The sequence below is a fragment of the Vigna radiata genome, chromosome 6 (assembly GCF_000741045.1).
Source record: "Vigna radiata var. radiata cultivar VC1973A chromosome 6, Vradiata_ver6, whole genome shotgun sequence".
Lineage (NCBI taxonomy): Eukaryota > Viridiplantae > Streptophyta > Magnoliopsida > Fabales > Fabaceae > Vigna > Vigna radiata.
Genome location: NC_028356.1, coordinates 3,064,020 through 3,085,977, shown reverse-complemented (window position 1 = coordinate 3,085,977; position 21,958 = coordinate 3,064,020). Strand labels below are relative to the sequence as shown.

General features: G+C 31.5%; 3 protein-coding genes across 3 annotated transcripts in view; all 3 read right to left on the bottom strand.

Annotated features, from left to right (window-relative positions):
* Positions 1-1,923: 1,923 nt before the first annotated feature.
* On the bottom strand, positions 1,924-6,265 carry LOC106763252. Its single transcript, XM_022781919.1, has 5 exons — positions 6,181-6,265; positions 5,645-5,819; positions 5,072-5,413; positions 3,432-3,542; positions 1,924-3,125 (listed from the first exon to the last, which is right to left on the bottom strand). The coding sequence occupies exons 2-5, from the start codon at positions 5,778-5,780 to the stop codon at positions 2,857-2,859; spliced, it is 858 nt and encodes a 285-aa protein (XP_022637640.1). The 5' UTR covers positions 5,781-5,819; positions 6,181-6,265; the 3' UTR covers positions 1,924-2,856.
* A 3,020-nt stretch (positions 6,266-9,285) lies between these two features.
* Positions 9,286-10,416, bottom strand: LOC106765341 (cysteine proteinase inhibitor-like). The gene is made up of 3 exons (XM_014649924.2): positions 10,260-10,416; positions 9,577-9,780; positions 9,286-9,471 (listed from the first exon to the last, which is right to left on the bottom strand). The coding sequence occupies exons 1-2, from the start codon at positions 10,359-10,361 to the stop codon at positions 9,577-9,579; spliced, it is 306 nt and encodes a 101-aa protein (XP_014505410.1). The 5' UTR covers positions 10,362-10,416; the 3' UTR covers positions 9,286-9,471.
* A 1,917-nt stretch (positions 10,417-12,333) lies between these two features.
* LOC106763251 (protein AAR2 homolog) overlaps positions 12,334-21,958 on the bottom strand; it is a 13,046-nt gene continuing 3,421 nt past the window's right edge. Inside the window, exons 2-11 of the mRNA XM_014647457.2 lie at positions 21,678-21,807; positions 21,361-21,584; positions 21,126-21,218; positions 20,985-21,056; positions 19,645-19,677; positions 18,878-19,003; positions 17,781-17,876; positions 17,233-17,683; positions 16,469-16,737; positions 12,334-12,706 (exon numbers count right to left, since the gene is read on the bottom strand). Of these exons, the coding sequence (XP_014502943.1) occupies positions 17,636-17,683; positions 17,781-17,876; positions 18,878-19,003; positions 19,645-19,677; positions 20,985-21,056; positions 21,126-21,218; positions 21,361-21,584; positions 21,678-21,807 (822 nt within the window). The 3' untranslated portion in view covers positions 12,334-12,706; positions 16,469-16,737; positions 17,233-17,635. The remainder of the gene's footprint in view (positions 12,707-16,468; positions 16,738-17,232; positions 17,684-17,780; positions 17,877-18,877; positions 19,004-19,644; positions 19,678-20,984; positions 21,057-21,125; positions 21,219-21,360; positions 21,585-21,677; positions 21,808-21,958) is intronic.

The window sequence follows — 21,958 nt, the reverse complement described above, 5'->3', positions numbered from 1 at the left end:
AGAAATTCAAATTCTCATCTCATGAGAAATTCAAATTCTCATGAGAAGTTCAAATTCTCATTTCATGAGAAATTTAAATTCTCATGAGAAACTCAAATTTTCATCTCATGAGAAATTCAAATTCTCATCTCAAGAGAAATTAAAACTCTCATCTCGTGAGAAATTCAAATTCTCATCTTATGAGATTAAAATTTTCATCTCATTAATTCTAATTCTCATGAGAAATTCAAATTCTCATGAGAAATTCAAATTCTCATGTCATGATAAATGCAAATTCTTATCTTATGTTAATTTCAAATTCTCATCTCATGAGATATTCAAATTCTCATGAGAAATTCAAATTCACATTTCATGAGAAATTCAAATTCTCGTCTCATGAGAAATTCAAAATCTCACCTCATGAGAAATTGAAATTCTCACCTCATGAGAAATTCAAATTCTCATCTCAGCACCAAAACACAACGAACACTTCATAGATGTCGGTTAATGTGCTGACCGACATCTATAATGCCCTTAGACGTCGAACGTGTCACTGAATCGATGTCTATAGTGCCCTTAAACGTCAGTTAGTGCAATGTCTAACGTCTTTATAGACGTTTATAACGACGTCAAACATGCAGAAAACCGACGTCCCATTAACATCACTCGTAAAGACGTCGGTTCGGTAGGTGACGTTAAAAGCCCAAAATAATTGACATCTAAAGTTCATTCTGCACTAATGCTTGTTATAATTATTGTGTGTGGAAGTATCCACTATGTAATTTGTTTGAGGTTGTAATATTGAATTCTGATATAATTGTACGTGTATTTATATCTCTTCAATATATATGTATATCTAGGATGTCTATCTCATCAATTATGTGTATGTAGGACCAACTTAAGTGCATTTAGAAATTTACGGGTCTAAATTAAACTAGTATAACACTCTCTGTTGTAAGTTAGAGAGCTTCCTTCTAATTCTTTTTTCACTGGACTAATTGTTTTTATTAAAAATTAAGGTAAAAGAAAAGTCTTTTGTTAGATAAAGAGTAGTGAAATTAAATAAAATATAAATAAAATTTAAGATTTTTCACTATTCATTGTCATCAAATCTCTTTTACGTTTTAATTTATTATGTGTTTTGTAGATCAAGGGCAGAAGAAAACCGAGACTAAGTTTCTGTACTGATACATCAGTTTTTAGTTTCTGTTTTATCAGTTTTGTTTGTTTTATGTTTTGTTCCTATTTACAGGAACTTCTTTTGTACGTTTCAGTGACTGATTCTACATCAAAGTATATGTTTTACACGTTCAGCTCTCTGCCTCTCTTTTCTCTTTCTTCTCTCCCATTTCTTAGATGTTTTTTGCATGAAGGTCTCACCATAAGGCATCTTTAAATCTTTTTCTACTATGAAACAAAATACCAAACCAGAAATACTCAATACTTAGGTAGTGCTAAAAAACAAACAAGTAAAATAGATGGAAGAGTAGACACGTAATGTAGACGCTGGCAAAAATAACATAAGATCGTCACCCTCCCCAAAGTGATGCAAGCTGAAGGCTTCTGCATAATTCTTTTAGAGGCAGGAGAAGTGAAGGGAAGCTTAAACATTCAGTGTAGATTGTTGGATGTGATAAGGCTTTTCAAAATAACCATTTCTTATGTAGAATTCGGTATTCTATAAGCTGGAACATCAGGCATTCAATATTTATAGAAATAAAATACTTTTTGCATGGTAAGAATGTTTCATGAAAAACTGGTTGTTTAGTTTGTTTTCTCCATGTAATGAGTGATGGATTATAGATTCTGGCGACAACAAAAGTTAATGCAAGAATGATTGGAGCAGCATAGTACATTCGAAGTGGTATGATATACATGTTCAATAATTTAAAATTCAAACACAAACTTTATTGTTTCACAAACAAATTATACAATGAGGTGGAGAATACAGCCATGATGTAATTAAGACACAGAAAAATATAGGATAACAAACTTAATGATGCTAACATAGGTGCCTGAGTATTAAGTTTCGCGCCTAGGTTTGGGATCTATGCGATAGTATTTAGACCAATAGGAGATGTCGCAGAACTTAGACTGGAAGAGAATAAACACAAGCAATGGGAAAGCCCCCATTGGAATCACTACATAAGAAACCCATTTTGTTGTGCAATCAAATATCAGAAAGGATGCTGCAACGAAAGCCACAACCATAGCAGCAACGAAGATTATTAGTAACTCAGGGCCAAAAGTCAAGCTGGGATGTAGTGATATAACAAATTCAAAGTCTGCGAATCTTGAAGAAGTGAAATTTGACAAGAGAGTATGGAGGCAGAAGAAGTGAACAATGCGATTGCATTTGTGACAATGAAAACTATGAACCAGGCATTGTTCTTGTCACCTGGAATAGTGAGAGCAGCTGCAAATGCTACAGTAGCAACAAGCGTTGCCACAACCATCCCAGAATTGGCTATTCCTTTAGCAGATTCTTTGATATCTTTGGATAACTGGTTGTGTTCATCAAAAAATACATCAACTGGTGTCTTCCCCTTTTTGTTTTTCATACTCTTTAATTCAGGAGGAGCTACTCTCTCCGCATCCTATTTATCAACCACAAGTACGTGTCAAGATTTCTGAAACTGATGTCATACAATACTAATTAATAAAGAACCATGGAATAAGAAATAAGGAAATGAATAAATTGATCTTGAACCAAGTGAGCTCGTTGTCCATTTGATTTTTTGCACTTAAACCTGAGAATGATTTGAATTCAGGGGGCAAAAGCGCAGCCAGGTGTAGAACGTTGTTACCTTCATTGTCAATTGCTCTTACTAAATATTGTTTTCTCTTACTTAGAAATTGTTCAAAGAATTCCAAACGTCAATATAAAAAAAACAAGTGCACTAGGTTCCGTCCATTAGAGTCCTTTAAGGTCATGAGTATTGCAGAACCCTCCATGAAGCACCATATTACTTCTTCACTGTTTCCTGATTCTATTGCATCAAACAACACTACGGATTGTTTAGTAGTCAACTCCAAAATATCATCGATTTTCAATTTTTTAGCTTCAGTCAGATTTTTAACTTCATCCCATATCCTCTGCACCAATTCCATACCCTCTCCGTAGTTTCTTTCTCTGTCTGATCTCTCTAGATTGGTCCGAGAAATGATTAACATGAAAAAAAATAAAAAAATTCAAATTAAAAGTTGACCTTATATTAATCACCTTTTCTTTGTTTTATTTCTATTTAGAAAGTTCTATACCGTTACTTAAAATTGCAAGGGTAAATATTTGTTTGTCAGTTGCTATAAGTTTGTATCATGAGACTGATAACTTAATAAATATCAAATATATTACCATCATAACACTCAATATTGACCATTAAAAACTAATTCTTATTTAAAAATATATATGCATAAATTTCTAAATTAAAAACAAAGATAATGAAGCTTACTTAGAACTTTATTAGGCTTTCGCGCCAGCATATGCAATGATGTTAGCTTTTGTTCATCTCTTGCAGAGGTAAATTGAAGTGGACGTTTTTCAAATAGTTTAAAGGCCACATCTGTGAAATGCACAAATTAAATAGCCATGATGGAGTGCATGTGCAGAAGGCAAGGTAAATAGCGATGATGAACATGTACAAGGTTGTTTGAAATAGTATATACAAAAGGAGGGTTGCTAGAATAGGAAAAAGATGAGTGAGTATACATTAAGGGGTATTCTCTTGTGTAATTATATATATTAAGCATTTGAAGGGTTATTAACATAATGGTTAGTTTGTTAAATGACAAGAAATATGTATGATGATTAACTTACTCATACATGTCAAATGAAATAATACACTTTCTACTTTACACTCTTCTAATTTTATAATAAAATCGCACCAAAATCATTGTAAAAGAATTATATTGGAGTTAACTAATAATGAAGTAATTAGATTGACATGAAAAAATGTGGAGCTATTTTATGTTCACACACAAGGTTGCAAAATGTTTTCACTGGTCTTTTAAATTTGAAGAATTTAGAAGATTGAGAGTAATGCTTGCAAAAATTGTTGAGAATTTTCTCATTAGGAAAACAAATTATAAATCATAATAATAATAACTTCACTCATAAATTAAGACATTTTTAATCAAGTTCTTATTATTTTATTTTTTTATTTAGTTATTTCATTAATAAGGTGATTTAATTATTATTTTGTTTTTGTCATCTCTCATGTTTATTTACATGTTAAGAATTGTGAAATTTTATATTATTATTAGCATAAAAATAAATACTTTTTATTATTTTCATTGAAAACATATTAAATAATAATATCGTCATGTTCTTTAATACTTTTATTACCTACAACGATCAAAAGATCATCGTTATCACCACCAGTGACATAAGTGAAAACAATGTTTCTTATTATCCAACATGATTTTACTTAAAGCAACAAAAATATCATAACTGCAATAACATATATTAACAACTAAATGAACTCACATCTTTTAACACGTGAGACCAATAAACAAAATGATAATAACAGTCATATTATTTAGTTAACAAAAAAAAGTTAAATAACGGAGGCAAGGTTAAACAATATAAAAGTGTGAAGTACTAGTTATAACCAAAAAATTTAAAGGTAATCAATTAAAAATAACTAAAACGAGGATTTAAAATTTATTTAAATTGTAAAGAAAAGTAAATTCATTAATTAGGAGTATAACTTTATGCAACTAATAAGTATTTTGAAAGACATTCTTATGAAATGAAATGGTATTCTTTTGTAATTGTAATATTGTAAAGTGGCACAGTAGAATAAAGTTTGAACATATAAAGTGGACGAAACGGGGGTATCCTTCTTAATTTTCTCAGTCTACTCTCAAATTTTCTAATAAAGTAAAGAAAAACTGCTAATCTCATCTGGGTTTGTATCAAAATAATTTGAACAGATCATTAAATTTGTAATTTTGTCATAGTGAATTTAACAGAAGATATTTGATCATATCAGTTGAATTGGTCTGATTAGTAAAACATGACAAGTACTACAACTAGGTTTAAAAAGGGATAAACAAGAGTGTTTAATTAATGAGTTATAGATGCACTTACCAAACATGTCGTTGCTAATGGTCATAAAAAAGAGTTTTTCAATATCCTCGTAAGCCATTTTGTCAAGCAGATGGTCAGAGCATAGAAGTTGCACTATTCTATGATGGAAAGATAAAGCAGCCAAGTGAACTGGAAGCATATGATTTTCGTTATGTATTAGCACATCTTCTGACCTCATAAGCTTAAGCAACTCTTTAACAAAAGCAGTGCTCCCCGCATTTGCTGCTACATGAAGAGCTCTGTCGCCTAATCCAGTCAACGGAGTGCGTACACTATTTGGATCTTTTTCAACAATGGGTCGCATTTTATCCCACTCATCGTCGAATGCAAGCCAGTACAGATCTGAAATCCTTTCAAACTTAATTTTACTCACTATATATATATATATATATATATATATATATATATATATATATATATATATATATATATATAACTTATCATGTTTAAAACTCAAATCTATCTAGCGATATTATTGTATTAAAACCGTGTGGTGTGACAGCATGTGAAGTAGCAAAGAGTTTGATCATGCACCCTTTGTGAATGCAATAGTTTCAAGTATGCATAACTTACCATCTACAGAGTTCGTACTTTCATCCACTGAATCGGATGATGAGGCATGTGAAGCAGCAACAGGAAGAGGAGTTTGTCCATGGCTTTCTTCATCTCCTGGTATCTTAATGTTAATGTTGGGTACATCCGGATTCATGTTGTTGCTTCCTTCTTTCCAAGCCCTCTAACCTTCACCCTAATAATAATGTAAAACCTTCTTTTCTAATTATGTTTGAAAGTTTAAGTGTCATAATTTAATGAAATTCTGTGTCATATATATTTTTAATAGATATGAGGTCTTTACTTTATTTAGAACTTGATCATAAAAATAAGTATACTTAATTATTGTTAGTAAAATCAATCTTTCTAATTTAAAATGTTTTTCTTTAAGCTTTTTCATGAAAAGAATATTGTTTACATATATAGCTTTTTTAGTATTAAATGTTTGGAATATCAGTAACGATAACTGTAACCATTTTTTGAGTATTAGTAAGTGAACCAGAAGACATAGTAGAGGCTAAAAGTATAGAGAAGAAAGAAGTGAGAATTGAGTTTACCTGGGAGATTCAAGTGGCAAGTAGAGTACCGTGATTGATTCGTTTAGGCGATGACAGAGGCTATTTGATAAGGCACAGTTGAAGCTAAGAAGATATATAAAATAAAGAAGATAATGAGAATCTTACATGAGTGGAGTGTATGGTAAGGTGACAGATGCTTAGTTCTGATATGATGGAGAAGGAAGAATAGTTCTTTTCAGGAATAAAATCATACTCTTTTCGAAATAATCAAAATTGAAAAATTAAAAATCAAACGTTTTGAGTGGTAATGTAAGTTAAAGTTGAAAATATGTAACTTTGAATGTTTAATTACTATTTTTAATTTTCTGATATCGGGAAGAAAAGTGCAGGAGAATCAGATTGCAAAGTACGTTACTTGATGAACTCGATTTTGTAAGTAAGGGTTGGATGGGAGAATAAAGAGAAATTGAAGCTTCATACTCTTTTCAACATCGTGGAGACAACTTTCCCAACGTTTATCACCATCTCTTTGTTATGTTGGTGTCAATTTATGAAGTTGGATTCCGCAACATCAATGGTTCTCTTTATCATATAACTTCATTAACACTCTTTCAAATAATATGAATAGTATGATCCACTGAAATAGAATTAATTTAAAATTGGTTTAAGCTATTGTGATTTGCAGTTACTAAATAAAATTGAATATCATTAAATCTTAATATTTTTATATTTATTTAAATTATCTTGTTACTTGATGCTCTCTTTTTATGAAGTTTCTTTTCTCATATATGAATGTAGTTGTAATGTTAAATTCCTTTTAAGGATCATATAAGAGATATAACATCACTTTTTATCTAAAATATTTTAATATAATAACTTTATAAGTTTTTTTATATATATACCTTCAAATTTTTCATTTTTATTTTATGTGTTGTAATAATGTTAGATTATTGCAAAAGAAACATTGTTCGAACGGTAATATTTCAACCGTCATTTTTAAGTGCTGCAACAGTCAAATTATTTATTGCTTTTATGGTCTTTTATTGATTTTATTCTTCCCTATCTCTATAAATATAGAGCTCTTTCTCATTCCAAAACACATCCCAAATAAGTCTTCTTTGATTCTTCTTTCTTATTTTCCTCTTCTAAAAATTATCCTGGTATAAACTCTATCAGAGTTTCTTGCTTCTGTCAGTTCTGTGATTCTCGAACACATTTCGAGAAGTTCCTATTGTATGGGGGACTTGCGCAACACACTGCGGATAAGTCCTTAAGGACAGTGAATTTACACGCCTCAGGAAATTGCGGTTCGAGATTTTGTAAGCATTTTACTAACATTATGTGTCATTAGGATTCAAATTCTTAACAAATATTTTATTCATGAATCTTTACCCTGGTTTGAACTAAGAGTAGCATTTAATTTTTATCTTTGTTTGTATAGTCGTTTATTTTAACGAGATACACTTACCTAAAATGGGTCAATCTGGACTTAAGATCGAGATGAGTCAGCCCGAGCAAAAGGTCAAAACTAGTTAATTTATGTCAAAGATTGAGGCAGGTCAGTCTAGAATTAAAGGTTGAGACAGGTCGATCCGATTCAAAAATTGAGACGGTTAGCATAGGTTAAGGGTCAAGACAAGCTTGTTCAAGCATAAGGTTGAGACAAGCTAGATCGAGGCAAGTCATTCCAATCCACATGTCAAGACGGGCCAGCTCAGGTCGGTTCGCAGGTTGAGTCCGTCTAGGTGGAAGGTCGAGACAGATCAACCCAGAGCAAATGTTGAGATAGGCTTACATAGACAGAAGGTCGAGGCGAGTAGGTCTATGCCAAATGTCGAGACTAATAGACCAGGTTAGACAGTCCACACTTGGTTGAAGGTTGAGCCAACTCGATTTAGGTCATAGTCAAGCCAAGCTGACCTTGTTGATCGTTGAGATGAGTCAATCAAAGCCAAACATCAGGGCAAGTCATCCTAAAAAACGAATCAACCCTAGTCGAAATTCAAGTCAAGTCAATACAAATTCAGCCAAGTCATCTAAGTTATGACGATTTTCATAATTATTATTTATATGTCAAATAATATTTTTTAAAAAATTAATATTCTTTTTATGTGTAAATAAAGGTTAATGGGTTTACCCTTGCTCACAAGGTTTTTTATAAGTATTTTGACTTATGTTATAGACTTTTTCAAATGGAAACTTTTGATCTTATTAGGTTTCTTAATCTCAACCCATGTAATTCACTACCAAACTTTTGAACTGAATCAAATTGACATATTACGAGGAGTCATTTCTAAAATAAAACTCTTTCCGTGTCAAAATAAATGTAATTTAACACAATAAATATATTACTTGTTAAAATAATTTAATTAAAATAGTATCATTATCGTAATGAATACAATATTGTATCAGCTTGTAAATACAATTGTCGTAATTTATTTGGCAAGACACGTTGTATCAGCTTGTAAATACAATTGTCGTAATTTATTTGGGAAGACACGTTAGTAATCTTATATTGAAAATTAACAACATTAATCTTTCTAAACGGCTACTAAAATTCTAATCATTAGAATATAGAAAATATAAATTTTGAGACATATTTAACGTTACCAACTAAAATAACCTCTCTCTTTATTAAATATTAATAATTATATGTTGAAAATATATTGTTTTTAATGACTGTTTGTAGGAATTATTTTATGTTTTGATGTATTATTTGAATTGTTTACAATTTTTTTAACAAAAAAAATAAAACAAATATAGGAAATTATTCGCAAGTGTTGGTTTATATTTAAAGTAAATAATCAATTGTTAAATTAGAATGAAAAAAGAAAAAGAAAAAAAGTGGTAACTCATTGCTATAAATTTAAAAGATTTCCCTTATTTAAAATGAATTAAAAAAATATCTTCATAATAGTACATTTGAAACTTATTTACAACTTATGTTTTCATACTCGAGAGAAATGAGGTTATATATTTTAATAAAGAACATATTTCTTGTTCTTTTTTAATATATATATATATATATATATATATATATATATATATAATAAACTATAATTATTTTATACAAAACACACAAAAATTCACAATCAGTAATTAAATCATTATCATGATAACGTTATTATTGTTGTAGGAACAAACTTTAAACTATATAATCATTTCATATATAACACACGCAAATACATAATAAATAATAACTTCCATTTGTAGTAATTGCTGAAATAGAATTCCTTAACATGCATACCCCTTTGAAGAACAACAGCCACATTTATTGAATACATATGGAGAATCTTGTGGCCAAGCTAAGAAGATGCAATTTTCTGTAACCTGAAAAAACATGAAAGACAGATTCAAGAAATCCAACATAAAACAAAACTTGGCAAAAGAAAGTTCAAGAAACTAATCCATTTTTGTGATGTGATGTGAAATTACCTAGACCGAATCTGAAACAGGGTTAAGAGCAAGTGGCTTGAATTCCTCCACCTCCTTCAAGTTCAACCATGCCTTCTCCAACACCTTTGTTTCGTACACCTTTTTTGTTTCACCATCATTTGCCTCTAATGTTATGTAATACAAAATCCCTGCAACCACTTGCTGCTTTGCACTTATCACTCTCACAAACTCCAACACTGCATTCTGCTTTTTCATCTCCACCATAAACAAAACAACGCAACCAACTTGAAAATATTAATGTTGTTTTTTTTTGTTAGTCAATACAAGTTTGTCTTAAAAACTGTCATAGCTTAATTAGTATGGTACAAAATTTCAACTTGTATATATAAAATAAAAACACAACTTGATGGCATCCAAAGTCCAGTCTCTTCTGGAACATCTCAAATTTCTTGAAAGTAGGATCCACCCTCTTTCCAAACATACAAAATTTTAGATTTTAAATATTCAACAAGATTAAGTTTTTGTGTGTTATTTTAAATACCACTAAATCTGACAGACATAACAAGATTCAAGAAAGGGATGATGAGGTACGAGGAATCAAACACCACTTTGATTACGTGCCAAATACGTATGACAGAATGATCTAGTGCCAAATTATAGCATAAAACATACATAAGATCTTGTAATAATCAAAGTTGACTTAGAAGGAAGAAAAAAAAAACCTGTTTTTTGTTGTAGTCATCAACTGCAAAGCGAGCGAGACTCTGGATATCGATGCTGTTCTCAGCTCCAACGATATCAGTAAGGCCACCTAAATTTGCCATTTCCTCTTTCTTTTTTGCTTTCTCTTCTTCTCTCTACGATCTTCCTGCTATCACTCTAATATATATATATATATATACATATATATATATATATATATACATATATATATATATATATATATATATATATACATATATATATATATATATATATATATATATACATATATATATATATACATATATATATATACATACATATATATATACATACATATATATATATATATATATATATGGTTTTATAAGTCAACATTTTCGCCTAAGAAAAACTTAATGCGTGTGTAATAATATTAGCATTGTTATTTCATACAACTATTTTTATAACTGTTATTATTAATTTGTTATTAAAAAATGTAATTTATGTATTGGTTAAATATCTTACTTTAATATTTTAGTATTAAACAGAGTTGCCAAGTGGTTGTGTGAACAAGAAGGGACTGTTAAATTATATATTTCGCTTTCGTGCATGACCAACAAAACTAGATAACTTCAACTTTGGCATGTAAGCATTAAGGGTGTGTTTGGATTGACAATTCAACGACATAAATTAATTATGTTGTGTTAAGACAGCTCATCTCTCCGCAAATGCTGTGCAGAGTAGTTGTAACTTAAATGCACTGCATATGAGGTCGAGGTCAAAAAGGTTTACAATATTGTTGATTCTTCTATAATTTGAGTGTGGCATAGTTGATTTGATCTTTCTTGTATTATTGATATTTTTTGTCGTATTAATTTATTGTCATAAATTAAACTCTAGACATTATTTTTAAGAAAAACATTTTCTTCATATTCTTTATATGAGCTCATAAATTTTACTTTTAAAAGTATTTTAATTATATAAAAGTTTATATTAATAAGAAAGATTTTAAAAGATAAAATAATAAATATAAGATGTAAAATACAGTTAGGTGTGAAAATAATAAACAATTAATAATACTTTTTCAACTTGTGTTTTGTATTTTTTATTTTAACATCTAAATTATTTTTATCTGTTTCTCTTACATTATTCGAATGTTATTTGACAATACAAGCGCTGTACTTATACTTATATGACAATGAAAATAATAAAATTATTATTATAATTATAAAATTAAATATACATAATTTTTATAATTTTATTTTTTGGTTATATATATATATATATATATATATATATTGCAAATACGAGTATCAATACCTAAAATGTAAAACTTTATAAAATAGTATTTTAAAAGCAGTTGTAGTTTAGTTGTAGTTTAAAAATAGTGAGACTTTATTATTTTGATATTAATTAGTTTATTTATAAATACTTTTGTTATAAATGAATTTTATTATTTTAAAATGTATTATCTTTCTAGAAAACACTTTTTTAGAATTCTCTACTTTCGTTCTAAGAGTGTTAACTCTCGAGTCATCTATTTGACAATCAAGAAGTGTCTAGACAATCATTGCGACATTTTCTATCTATCCATCTGACCAATTTATAGTTTAGAGCAAGTAAGTTTTGACTACTTTTTCCTCTTTTGTTCTTAACCTAAAATTAGAAGAAGAGAATGTCGTCGCATACGTAATCTTGTTTCTTCTACTTGTTCTTGGTTAATCTAAGGTCCTAAGGACTTTTTCCGTTTAATTTAGTGTTTCATAGGTGTTTATAGAATTTCTTTGCCTTCTAAGCCATCAGGAAGACGTTTCTAGAGCTGATAGTTCTTTGTGAGGTAAGGAAAACTAGACTTAATCTTAGATTTATGTTTGTGGTTTAACTTTAGTATCCCTATGGATGATAATGTAATCTAAGTGAAATTGTTATGTTTTTACCAATATACTTGGTGTATTGATGATTAATAATGATTGTGTGATGTTTGAATGTTTGGTATGTTGTTTTTGTAATGTTTCTCCTATTATAATTGTGCATGGTTGTATGATGGTTTAAAATTGAATTCAAAGTGTTTAGAGTAAAGAAGAGTCACTTACTTGGATTTTAAGGTCAAAAGTAGAGGTTTTGATGGGTGAGTTTGAGAGATAAATGTTGGATTGAGGAAGTAACTAGTTTATAATGTGACATCCCAAATATTATATAGACATACATATAATAGGATTCAGCTATTATAGTACGAGAAAGCAGTTAAGAGTTAATAAAGGACAGTATTAAGCATACAGTCATCCAAAATATGGCTGAAATTTAATATTTGATATAAGTTTAATAATTCTCCAAAATACATGACCAACTAAAGATTTAAGGATGCCTAAAGAGTGTTTCCAAAAATATAGAACATGACAAAACAAAAGCTAGAAAAGATCCTAAGAACTGGAAGTTGTGTCTTCTTCGTTCTCCAATGCTCACTCCAAGGGTACATCACTAGCTACTGCTCACATCCAAAGGATTGGATGATCATCGCAAGGGGTAAAGGCAAGCACATACGACAAACAAATGCAAGGGTAAGCTAGGTATAATAAAAATAAAACATGTTATTAATCAAGTATTTCAAGCATGTAATGACAATAATACAACACAAACTGTAAATGAATGCATTTGATTGATACCAATGACAGACCACGTGATTTGACCATCCGGACTAGTATGAAATGTCGAGTTCCAGGGGTTTGTGCACTTGTGGTGGCCCTACTGCTTTGCAAAGCCATTGTCGAGGGGTTTCACCCGACCACACACAAGTGTAAGTCCAACCAAACTCATCTTGGCCCATAAATGGAGACACCCAAGACTAGGACCTCCTGCTATTCTCACCACATGACTCATCACTCTCTAATTGAGCATGGATGGTCATTAGAATGTCCAAGTAAACCCCATCCTGAACTCCGGCCATTCATACGGTCAATCACGACAAACTATAGTGGCACCACCATGTAACCTCCCTTGAGGATCATGGAATTACGTCCAATAACTATACTTTTACTTTGAAACTTAACTCAACACATGAACCATTAAATACCATGACATTATCTTACTGAATCAATATAAAACCATGTACATGTAANCCTTCAACTTTACTTTGCATACAAACATATATATAACATTAATTTCACTTTAAAAAAAAACACAAACGATCCAAAATCCAATTAACTCATACTTAGACAAGGAAAATGACTTTGAAACCATCACCAACAGTTCCGGAAGGGTCTAAAACCCCCAGAACGACCTAAAGAACGTCCAAAACGACATCCGGAACCCCCCAAACTATCAAAAACAAAAGCAACAGCAGAAAAGGGCGCCTAGTGTCCTTTAGGGTCGCCCGGGCGCCATATTTCTGGCAAACGCCGAATCAAAGGGCACCCAGCGCCCTTTTGGGGCGCCCAGGCATGGATTCTGCAGAATTTTCTGCAAATTGTGCAGATTTGGAAGAACTCACACCCCTAAGTTTCGTTTTAGGCCTTTTGGTGAATTTTGGACACCCCTAACTCGAAGTATAGGTTGAATCTAACTTGTTTGAAGACTCACACACTATTCTAACTCAAAACTCTAAAAGATATGCAGAGAACTATGATCAAAAACTCTATATTGGTTCACTTAGGAACTTGGATTCACATTCACTGTTTAGAGACTCTTTCAGACACTTTTTATGCTTCTAATAAGTCATAAATGACTTACCTAAGTGACTGCAATAGCNTAAACCTAAGTCTAACCTATAATTCTCAAATTCACTACTCAAGTTCCCTAATTTGACTCAAACGCTGAAATTGACTTAGCCATTTACTCACAATCTGCAGAAAATTGAATCTTCACTCTTAAACAATAAAATTCACATCATATACATAGTCATACAATTCACAATTGCTCACTTATCAGTTCATATCAAACACAAGCCATAAAACATCAATTTCAGCACATGTTCTTTTACATCCAGTTCAAAAGTAAAGCAATTCTTCACCCAATTTATATAATGATCATCTGAGACTTGTTAGTGAAATATGATATGGAACAAAAAGGTAGTTCTTTAGGGGTAGTTTTAAAGTGTTTTTAGTATAAAAGAGAGGTTTTAAGTAGTGAGATTTTAAATCAATGAGTGTATATTGTTTTGAGAAATTAGAGGTATGTTATTAGATTTATTATGACTTGTCTAGGTTTCAAACTAGAAAAATATGGTGTAAAACTGATAAGATCATCTTAGGGTGAGTTCTTAAGTGTTTTTAGTCAATTAGGTTTGAGTTACCACTGTGAGATGAAATCATTAATTGACATGGCTGATGATGCAGAGCATGTTACGTGAAATGTGTGTAATTAAAAAATAAGAAAAAGGGGTTTCAGAAAATTGAAATTAGAGGATCACGAAATTAGGATTTATGAAAACAAAATTAGGGTTCATGAAAACGAAATTGGGGTTCATCATCTTTAACCTTTCCCCTAATTAGAAACCTTATCAATTCTATTTGTTTCGATTGTTTTGTTTCTTTTTGTAGGCTTGATGCTTAGGGAAGAAGATGAAGCTCACGATGGAGGGCATTAATTTCGCAGGTTCACGATTGAGTTTGGAAGCACGAAGTGATTCGATGGGCTTTGGTTGGTTCTATGTTTAGCTTTACTTGCAGGTTTTGGTTCGAGATGAAGGCGTGATGGTAACCTAGTGGTGGCTGACAAAGGAGCAACTCGTGATGCACTTTCGAAGAAGATGAAGGGCAGAGGCTTCTGCGTGAAGAAGATTGCACAATCTGTGTGATGAATGCGAAGGAGTCTTGCGATTTGGGTGCTTCTACATTATGGATGCTTCTGGGTTGAAGGAGATTGACTTGAGTTTCTGTAGGTCTGGAATTTGGGATTTGCACGAGAAGCGAGAAGAGAACTCGCTCAATGATGGCGCGATTTTACGGTTGCTGCATTGAGGATTTTTCTGAATTTCTGCAGGTTTAAACCCATTACAAAACTCTTGCGGTGCTTGCGGTTTGGGTTGCTTCATGGCACGAGAATGAAGAGAAAATGAACCTTGTTCACGGCGATGGTGCATGGACATTGGCTGGCCATGGTGGTTCTGTTGATGCTTCACTGGTTTCGCGATGATGGTGATTGTGTAGCAGCGCATGGAGGTTAGTTGTGGCATTTTTCAGTGGCTGACATGGATAATTAGGGTTTCTAATTTGGGGAAAGGTTGAAGATATGTTAGAGTTTTTGATTTGAGAAAATGTTGAAGATGATGATGTGACAGAATGTGGTAACTCAGCTTAATTTGATGACCACTACCACGTCAATAATTTTAAAGGAAAATGTATCTTTAACAAATTTTTTACAATAGTTTATGTGACAGTTTGTGATTGATCAATTTCAAATATACAAACCAATAAAATAGTGACACATAATCTTTTATCAAAAAGTTATTAAAAAAATATTAAATGTAATGGTCGAATTTTAAACTTGTTAACTCGATTTAAAGATAAAAAAAATCTCATAAAACCCAACTTTCTATAAGAATGATTAAACCATATATATTTTTGTGAATGTTATTTCTAATTACTATAATAAAAATTTCAAAATATTTACTTTTATTTTTATTTTTTTTTATATGTTTTTAACAATTTTCAATTTAATTGGTTAAAGTGAAATTTTATCTCTACTAGAAATAGATGTATAGACTAAAAAGTTATCATTTAAATTTAGTGTAAGGTCTACCAAATTAAAAATCATGCGTGTATAGACTTAAAAAACTAAATAACATGCCAAAAAGATTAAAAACGACAGAAAATTCTAAAAATCATTTTACTTTTCTATTTTTTGATAATTCTAATTTTTTAAAAAATAAAAACATATTAACTAATAAACACACGAAATTTTTCATAAATATTGAATGATTTTATTTCACTTTCTAATTCATAAATATTGAATGATTTTATTTCACTTTCTAATTCATAAATATTGAATGATTTTAATTCATAAATTTGCCTCTTTTCTCTCTGTTTTCATTTATGTATATTACTCTTAACCTTATAGACTGCACTGCTAAAAAGTTGGATTTTATGAGATTTTTGTTATGTCATAAAATGAATGTGTAGATCTATTATAACGTACAAAATTATGTTCGTCATAGTTTGTTTTTTACATTCGTTTTTGTACGTTATATATTAATGTGACTAGTATATAAATGAAATATAAACAGAAATAATGCTAAAAAGATTAATAATACCTTAATGTGGCGGTTCTTGAATATTCTCCGGCTAAACGGGAGGGTCTTGAATGTTCTCGGGCTGAACGGGAGGTGGTGGTGGCAGAACAACTGCATGTTTGAGCAGATTTTTATAGGCAATATCTACTGTTTTGTACTCCTGATAGGACCTCGTTCTGTTCTATGCGTTCTCTAGCTGTGTCAAGTTGCACCAGCACGAGTTCCTTCAGAGCAGCCAATCTCCTGTTGTATTGATGGAAGTCCCCCATTATTTCGGAAAAATGAAAGAACTGTTGATCAGAGAAGAGAAATTTTTTCAGAGAAATTGAGTTGCTAATGAAATGCAATGCCTGTAAGTTGTTTTATAGCGTGATTCATTTGGCCTAGGAAGGTTAATTAAAACGTCATATTTTTTTAAATTTTAACATTAGGATTTTTAAATTAGAAAATAGGTACTCTTAATTAATAATTGATATAAAAAAAATTATATTGTGGAGAACAAAAGCCCTTTTTGATTCACCTAAAAACAATTTTGTCATCAAGTTAATTTTTAATAATTTAAAGTTTGCATGATGTCAAATATATATAAGTGAAGCCAATGCCCACTATACAACCTTTTAATCAAAACAATGAAATAAAAATATACCAAAATGTTTGGAGTGTATGAACAAGATAGAAGAGGCATAGAAGAAAAATAGAAAAAAAAAACAAGAATTCACATAAAATAGTGGTTCTTTCTTCTTTTCAAGTCATATATGGAGAACAATCTATCTGCTTCTGATTACCTCGCTGTCTCAATTGCAAAGGCCAATACTCCTCCACTCAGCAACTCCTCAAACAAGTCAAAATAAATCCACAAGTTTCCTACGCATGTCCTAATCTATGAAAGCTAGAAAAATACAAAATATGAGCAGCTCTGGAAAATCAATCTGCATCAAAGTTACTGAAATAGAAAAGTTACTGAATTTCTACTTCAGATCCAACATGACTTTTAACTCAATTGAAATTTGAAATACAGTAACATGATCTTATAGTTAGTTTGCAAAGGTGGAGCTTTGGTATGCCTTACTGTACAATCTAAGAGAAGGGTATGGCTGTGAGAGTGAGTAGGCCAAAGGGCAGTGCAAAGTGCTAGGGCATTCATGATTTACTATCTGTTATAGCATAGTGAAGACATTATCCACATTTTTAACTTACTACAGCTTCATCATCCAGCATCTCAACTACAGGAGCATACTGCAAAGTCAACCAGTTAGGCCCATGAACAAACAAACATTACACAGAAAAGTAACATACCCAAAGCAAAGCAACTGAGATAGATTCATATACTGACCTCATCATTTTCCTCAAAATATATCCCATCAACAGCACTGCCAAGCTGAAACTCCCACCCTAGACTACTCTCCAACAGCTCCTTAAATTTCCTTGTCTGCAAGAACAGGGAGATTACAATTTCCTCATCAATTAGTATTAGAAGTGTTAAATATAGTAAAACTAGGTAAAGAATTAATTTTCCTTGTGTCTAAAATACATACAGGGTAATATATTTATAATAAAGAACGATACAAGTGTATATGGCAACCAAACATAAATATGGTAAATAGAATATATTATTAAAAAAACAATATCTACCAATACCAAACAATAATAAAAGTCTAAGTTTCCCTAATTAACACAACGAAATATATCTAACAAGAAGAAGCAAACAATACTTTTGGACAACTGGTCCACGAGAATCAAATGCCTTCTCAAAATAAAACCTGCCTAGTAAGGAGGATAACTGAATTATAGAACAAGAATGGGGAAATTTCATCTAGCCTCATTTACCCTGACCAAGGCTTCCTTGAAAAGTTTGTAGAAGTTAGTTCTTACAAAATCATCTTTATATTTTATCATTCTTACATCCACGTCTGTTTGTTATAAGCACACATTAATTTTGTTACTCTGAAATAGCGATGCTGATTCCAGTAGGAAGGATGGGTATGCTTAAAATCTGGGGAATTGATTTTCATTAAGGAAAGGAAGTGCATTCTGAAAACCTATACTATTCTTATGAAAATTATGAACTTTGTTTTTATTTTCACCTTGGAAAGAGTTGCTTATTTTCACAGTTTTGAGCATATGGGCACTAACTACTACAAAGACAAGGAAGATCAGAAGGTGGAGGCAATATCAACTCGAGGAAAAACAATACACAATCTAAGATGTTAACCATGATAAATCAAGAAGACCAGCCACATATATATGAACTGCTAACCTCCATGTTGAAGACTATGTTTTTATATGCTAAAATGACGAGTTTTAGAATTTCAGGATCTTAAAATGCATAACTGACCAGAACAGGTGCCCATCCAGCCACTTATAATCAATAAAGGTAGGTCAGAGAGTTAAATCTGCATGTGACTATTCAGTTATCATCAGTGAAAATACCTTGCAAACATGGTGCAAAAAGCTATCAGCGGAAATCAAAGAATCATCCAACAGTGCTGATCCTGTTTCACCCATGTGATCTTTCTGTAGTCCAAATTTTAGTTGATTATGGATGACTTTGATGATCTGCAAGAATCCGTAATGCATTAGAAATGAGTTTGGCAGAGTTTGGCAAGGTAAGATCAGCAAATGACAGGTTCTGATAAAAAACAAATCCAATCAAATTGGACGTACATAATGATCCAGACAGGATCTTAAATAATAAGTTACATATTACAAATTGTAAAAGAAGAAAAATTAGAAAATATAAATTATCCCAAATAACTACCACATTAAACTTATGAACAATATTATAATTCATATTATTTGCTGCCTCTCTTGAATTATTCTGCAGATCTTTTTGTTCTGATAAGTACTGTCCACACATTAAAATATCAAGACTAGAGTGGTCTGCCAAACACTTCTCCCTTATTTCTAGGACTGCATATAGTCAGCTAAATGGAACTTTATTTTATTTTCCCCGTCTTTCACACCCCAAACCACAAAAGGTGTGAAGGTGAAAATTCTGATTTTCCAAAATTGAAATGAGTTTGACAAATAACACAAGATTCAAGATCATGACTCTTCTTTTAATGAAAAATCAGTAGCTTGGAGTTCCAAGACAACATTCAGAAGTCCAGGGATGAATTTAACACCATTCCAAGGATTAATGCCGCTGTTTTGTACTTAAAGGTAACAAAGATAAGAAAATTATATTAAAAGTTCACCTTTGTAAATAGTTGAGTTCGTGTGCGGAAAGGCTGCAAAAGAACATACAAAGTCATGCAAAAATAATTACAAAACATATACTTATGAAATCATACAAATTCAAATTGATTTGCACCTACACAACCCACAATAGATATCTTACCAAAATTAACAAGGGTCTTGTATCCATATCCAATTAATTTATCCTATTTAANGTGGGACTANTAACAAAAAACNNAGGTTCTACCACCATANAATGTCCTAAGAAAGAAGCAAAATGTGTTCATGGGAAAAAATATTACAGAAATCTCCATAAAAGAGAATAGACAATGATGTCTCTTATTATGCTTATATCTACTTTCTGGCTAGAAGCACAAATCTCAAATGATGAGGAACCCTCTGGCAAATGATGCAAAGTAAAAATGGTAAAGCCCACAGAATCCAAGTTAGAATAAAGAAATTAAAAAACCGACCCACCAAGTTGAAAGACCAAATAAGCATCCAAGAAAACAGAAGTACTCATTGGGTATAGAGCAACAACAGACATTAAGCAGATGTCATGGAGCCAATTCACTTAAAGCTCAAGCTTTTAATAAAATAATCAAGAACAATGACGACTTTATAAATTCAAAGGATGAACGTTAGTTGTTCACACACGCACATATATCACTTGTAATGAACAACATATTAACGAAAATCATAATGGTTAATAACTCGATTATTATGAGTAATTAAATATAGACATCTCATATAGCTTGGAAAGTTTGATAAACAGCTTTAATATATTCAACATCATCAATTCAATATATTTATTGTTTGAGGTGGAAGAAAAGCAGGTTGTTACAGATGTAATATAAAACCATTCCCGTGCCTTCACCCAATAGCTAAAACATTTTAGGATGGTTCACAACATGGTATCAAAGTCTCTATGATCAGATGGTCTTCAGCTCAATATTTTTCACCCTGATTCTTCTAATATTAAGCTCAATATTTGTTCACAACATTCCCCTGCCTTCACCCAACAGCTAAAACATTTTGGGATGGTTCACAACATGGTATCAAAGTCCCTATGATCAGCTGGTCTTAAGCTCAATATTTCCCTTCCTGATTCTTCTAACATTGAGCTCAGTGGGTAGGGATGTTACCCACCCTTCAAGCCCAAAGGGTTCTTGCGTACAGGTGCATGTTAGCGATGCAATATAAAACAACTTGCATGGCTTCACCTAACTGCTTGAAGTTTTGAGATAGTTGGTTCATGAGTCATCACCCAGACAAGTATATGAGATAAACCAGCAAGTCTAAAGTCCAGGCACAGAGTCTATGTATGCATTATCCAATCTGGTTAAAAAGTAATGCTTACTGCTTCAGTGCAGCCAAACAAAAGGCTAACTAATGACTTCCATTGGAGAAATGCTTCTAGCGATTGACCCATCTGCACCATTGCAAAATGTCACATTGAATTCAACAAAATATATAAAGAAAATATGTTTGTCCACAGTACCAAAAAGACAACAAATGTAAACTGCAGTTCTCCAAGAAGCATGTCTTCAGAACCGCCATAATCTTTTGCCAGTAAAGTTTCTATCAATTGTGTCTGAGAAGGAACACAAAAAAAAGAGTTCACAAATCAGCAAATAATAATATGTAAAATTTCAGGGTAAGAGCATTGATTATTGTAAGCTTTTTATCACAATTACTTTAAGGGACCAACCATTCAGCAATGTGTGTATACCAACCTTGTCAAGATTTAAAGAAGTAAGTTCCTGCCCACTAATACCCTTGCATTTAACAACACGTGGAATTGAAGTATAATAACATCCTTTCCTCTGAGACTTGCCAACAGATGATGCAGAATTGCCAACCTTCAACTGCTTCTCTGGTGCTTCTTCCATTGGGATTTTAGTAGAGTTTCTAACAATCTCATTTTCAGATTCAACAGTGATTTCACCTCCAATTGGCTCTGTTCATGAGTTAACATTAACAATATAATACAATAGTAATTTATCAATGAAGTTTTTAATACACAGAAACCTCAGTCAAGTAAATGACATACCAAGCCGTTCAATGACATTTTTTGTGATAAAATTAGATAACCGTTTCCAATCTTCATAATGGCTTAGATTGTAAGGCCCGAGTTGTCCGTCAAATTCCAAATTTTTAACAGCTTGACTGTATCTTTCTTCCTAAAGGATAAACAGACAAAACAGAATAAATATATGTCATAAATTGAAGAGCATGGAATAAAAAGAAATGAAAGCAGAAAAATTGTTTCCTTGGTAAGTTGTGGCTAATATATAAACACAGACATAGATTAGCACTGATTGGATGGAATTT

What these genes read in the sequence shown, in the direction of transcription:
- LOC106765341 (XM_014649924.2), bottom strand. Translation starts at nt 10,361, where the DNA reads ATGGCAAATTTAGGTGGCCTTACTGATATCGTTGGAGCTGAGAACAGC. An exon ending in ATGACTACAACAAAAAACAG is followed by an intron (nt 9,781 to 10,259) that starts GTTTTTTTTTTC and finishes ATGAAAAAGCAG; the next exon opens with AATGCAGTGTTGGAGTTTGT.
- LOC106763252 (XM_022781919.1), bottom strand. Translation starts at nt 5,780, where the DNA reads ATGAATCCGGATGTACCCAACATTAACATTAAGATACCAGGAGATGAA. An exon ending in AAGTACGAACTCTGTAGATG is followed by an intron (nt 5,414 to 5,644) that starts GTAAGTTATGCA and finishes AAAGGATTTCAG; the next exon opens with ATCTGTACTGGCTTGCATTC. An exon ending in AAAGCCTAATAAAGTTCTAA is followed by an intron (nt 3,126 to 3,431) that starts GTAAGCTTCATT and finishes GGACCAATCTAG; the next exon opens with AGAGATCAGACAGAGAAAGA.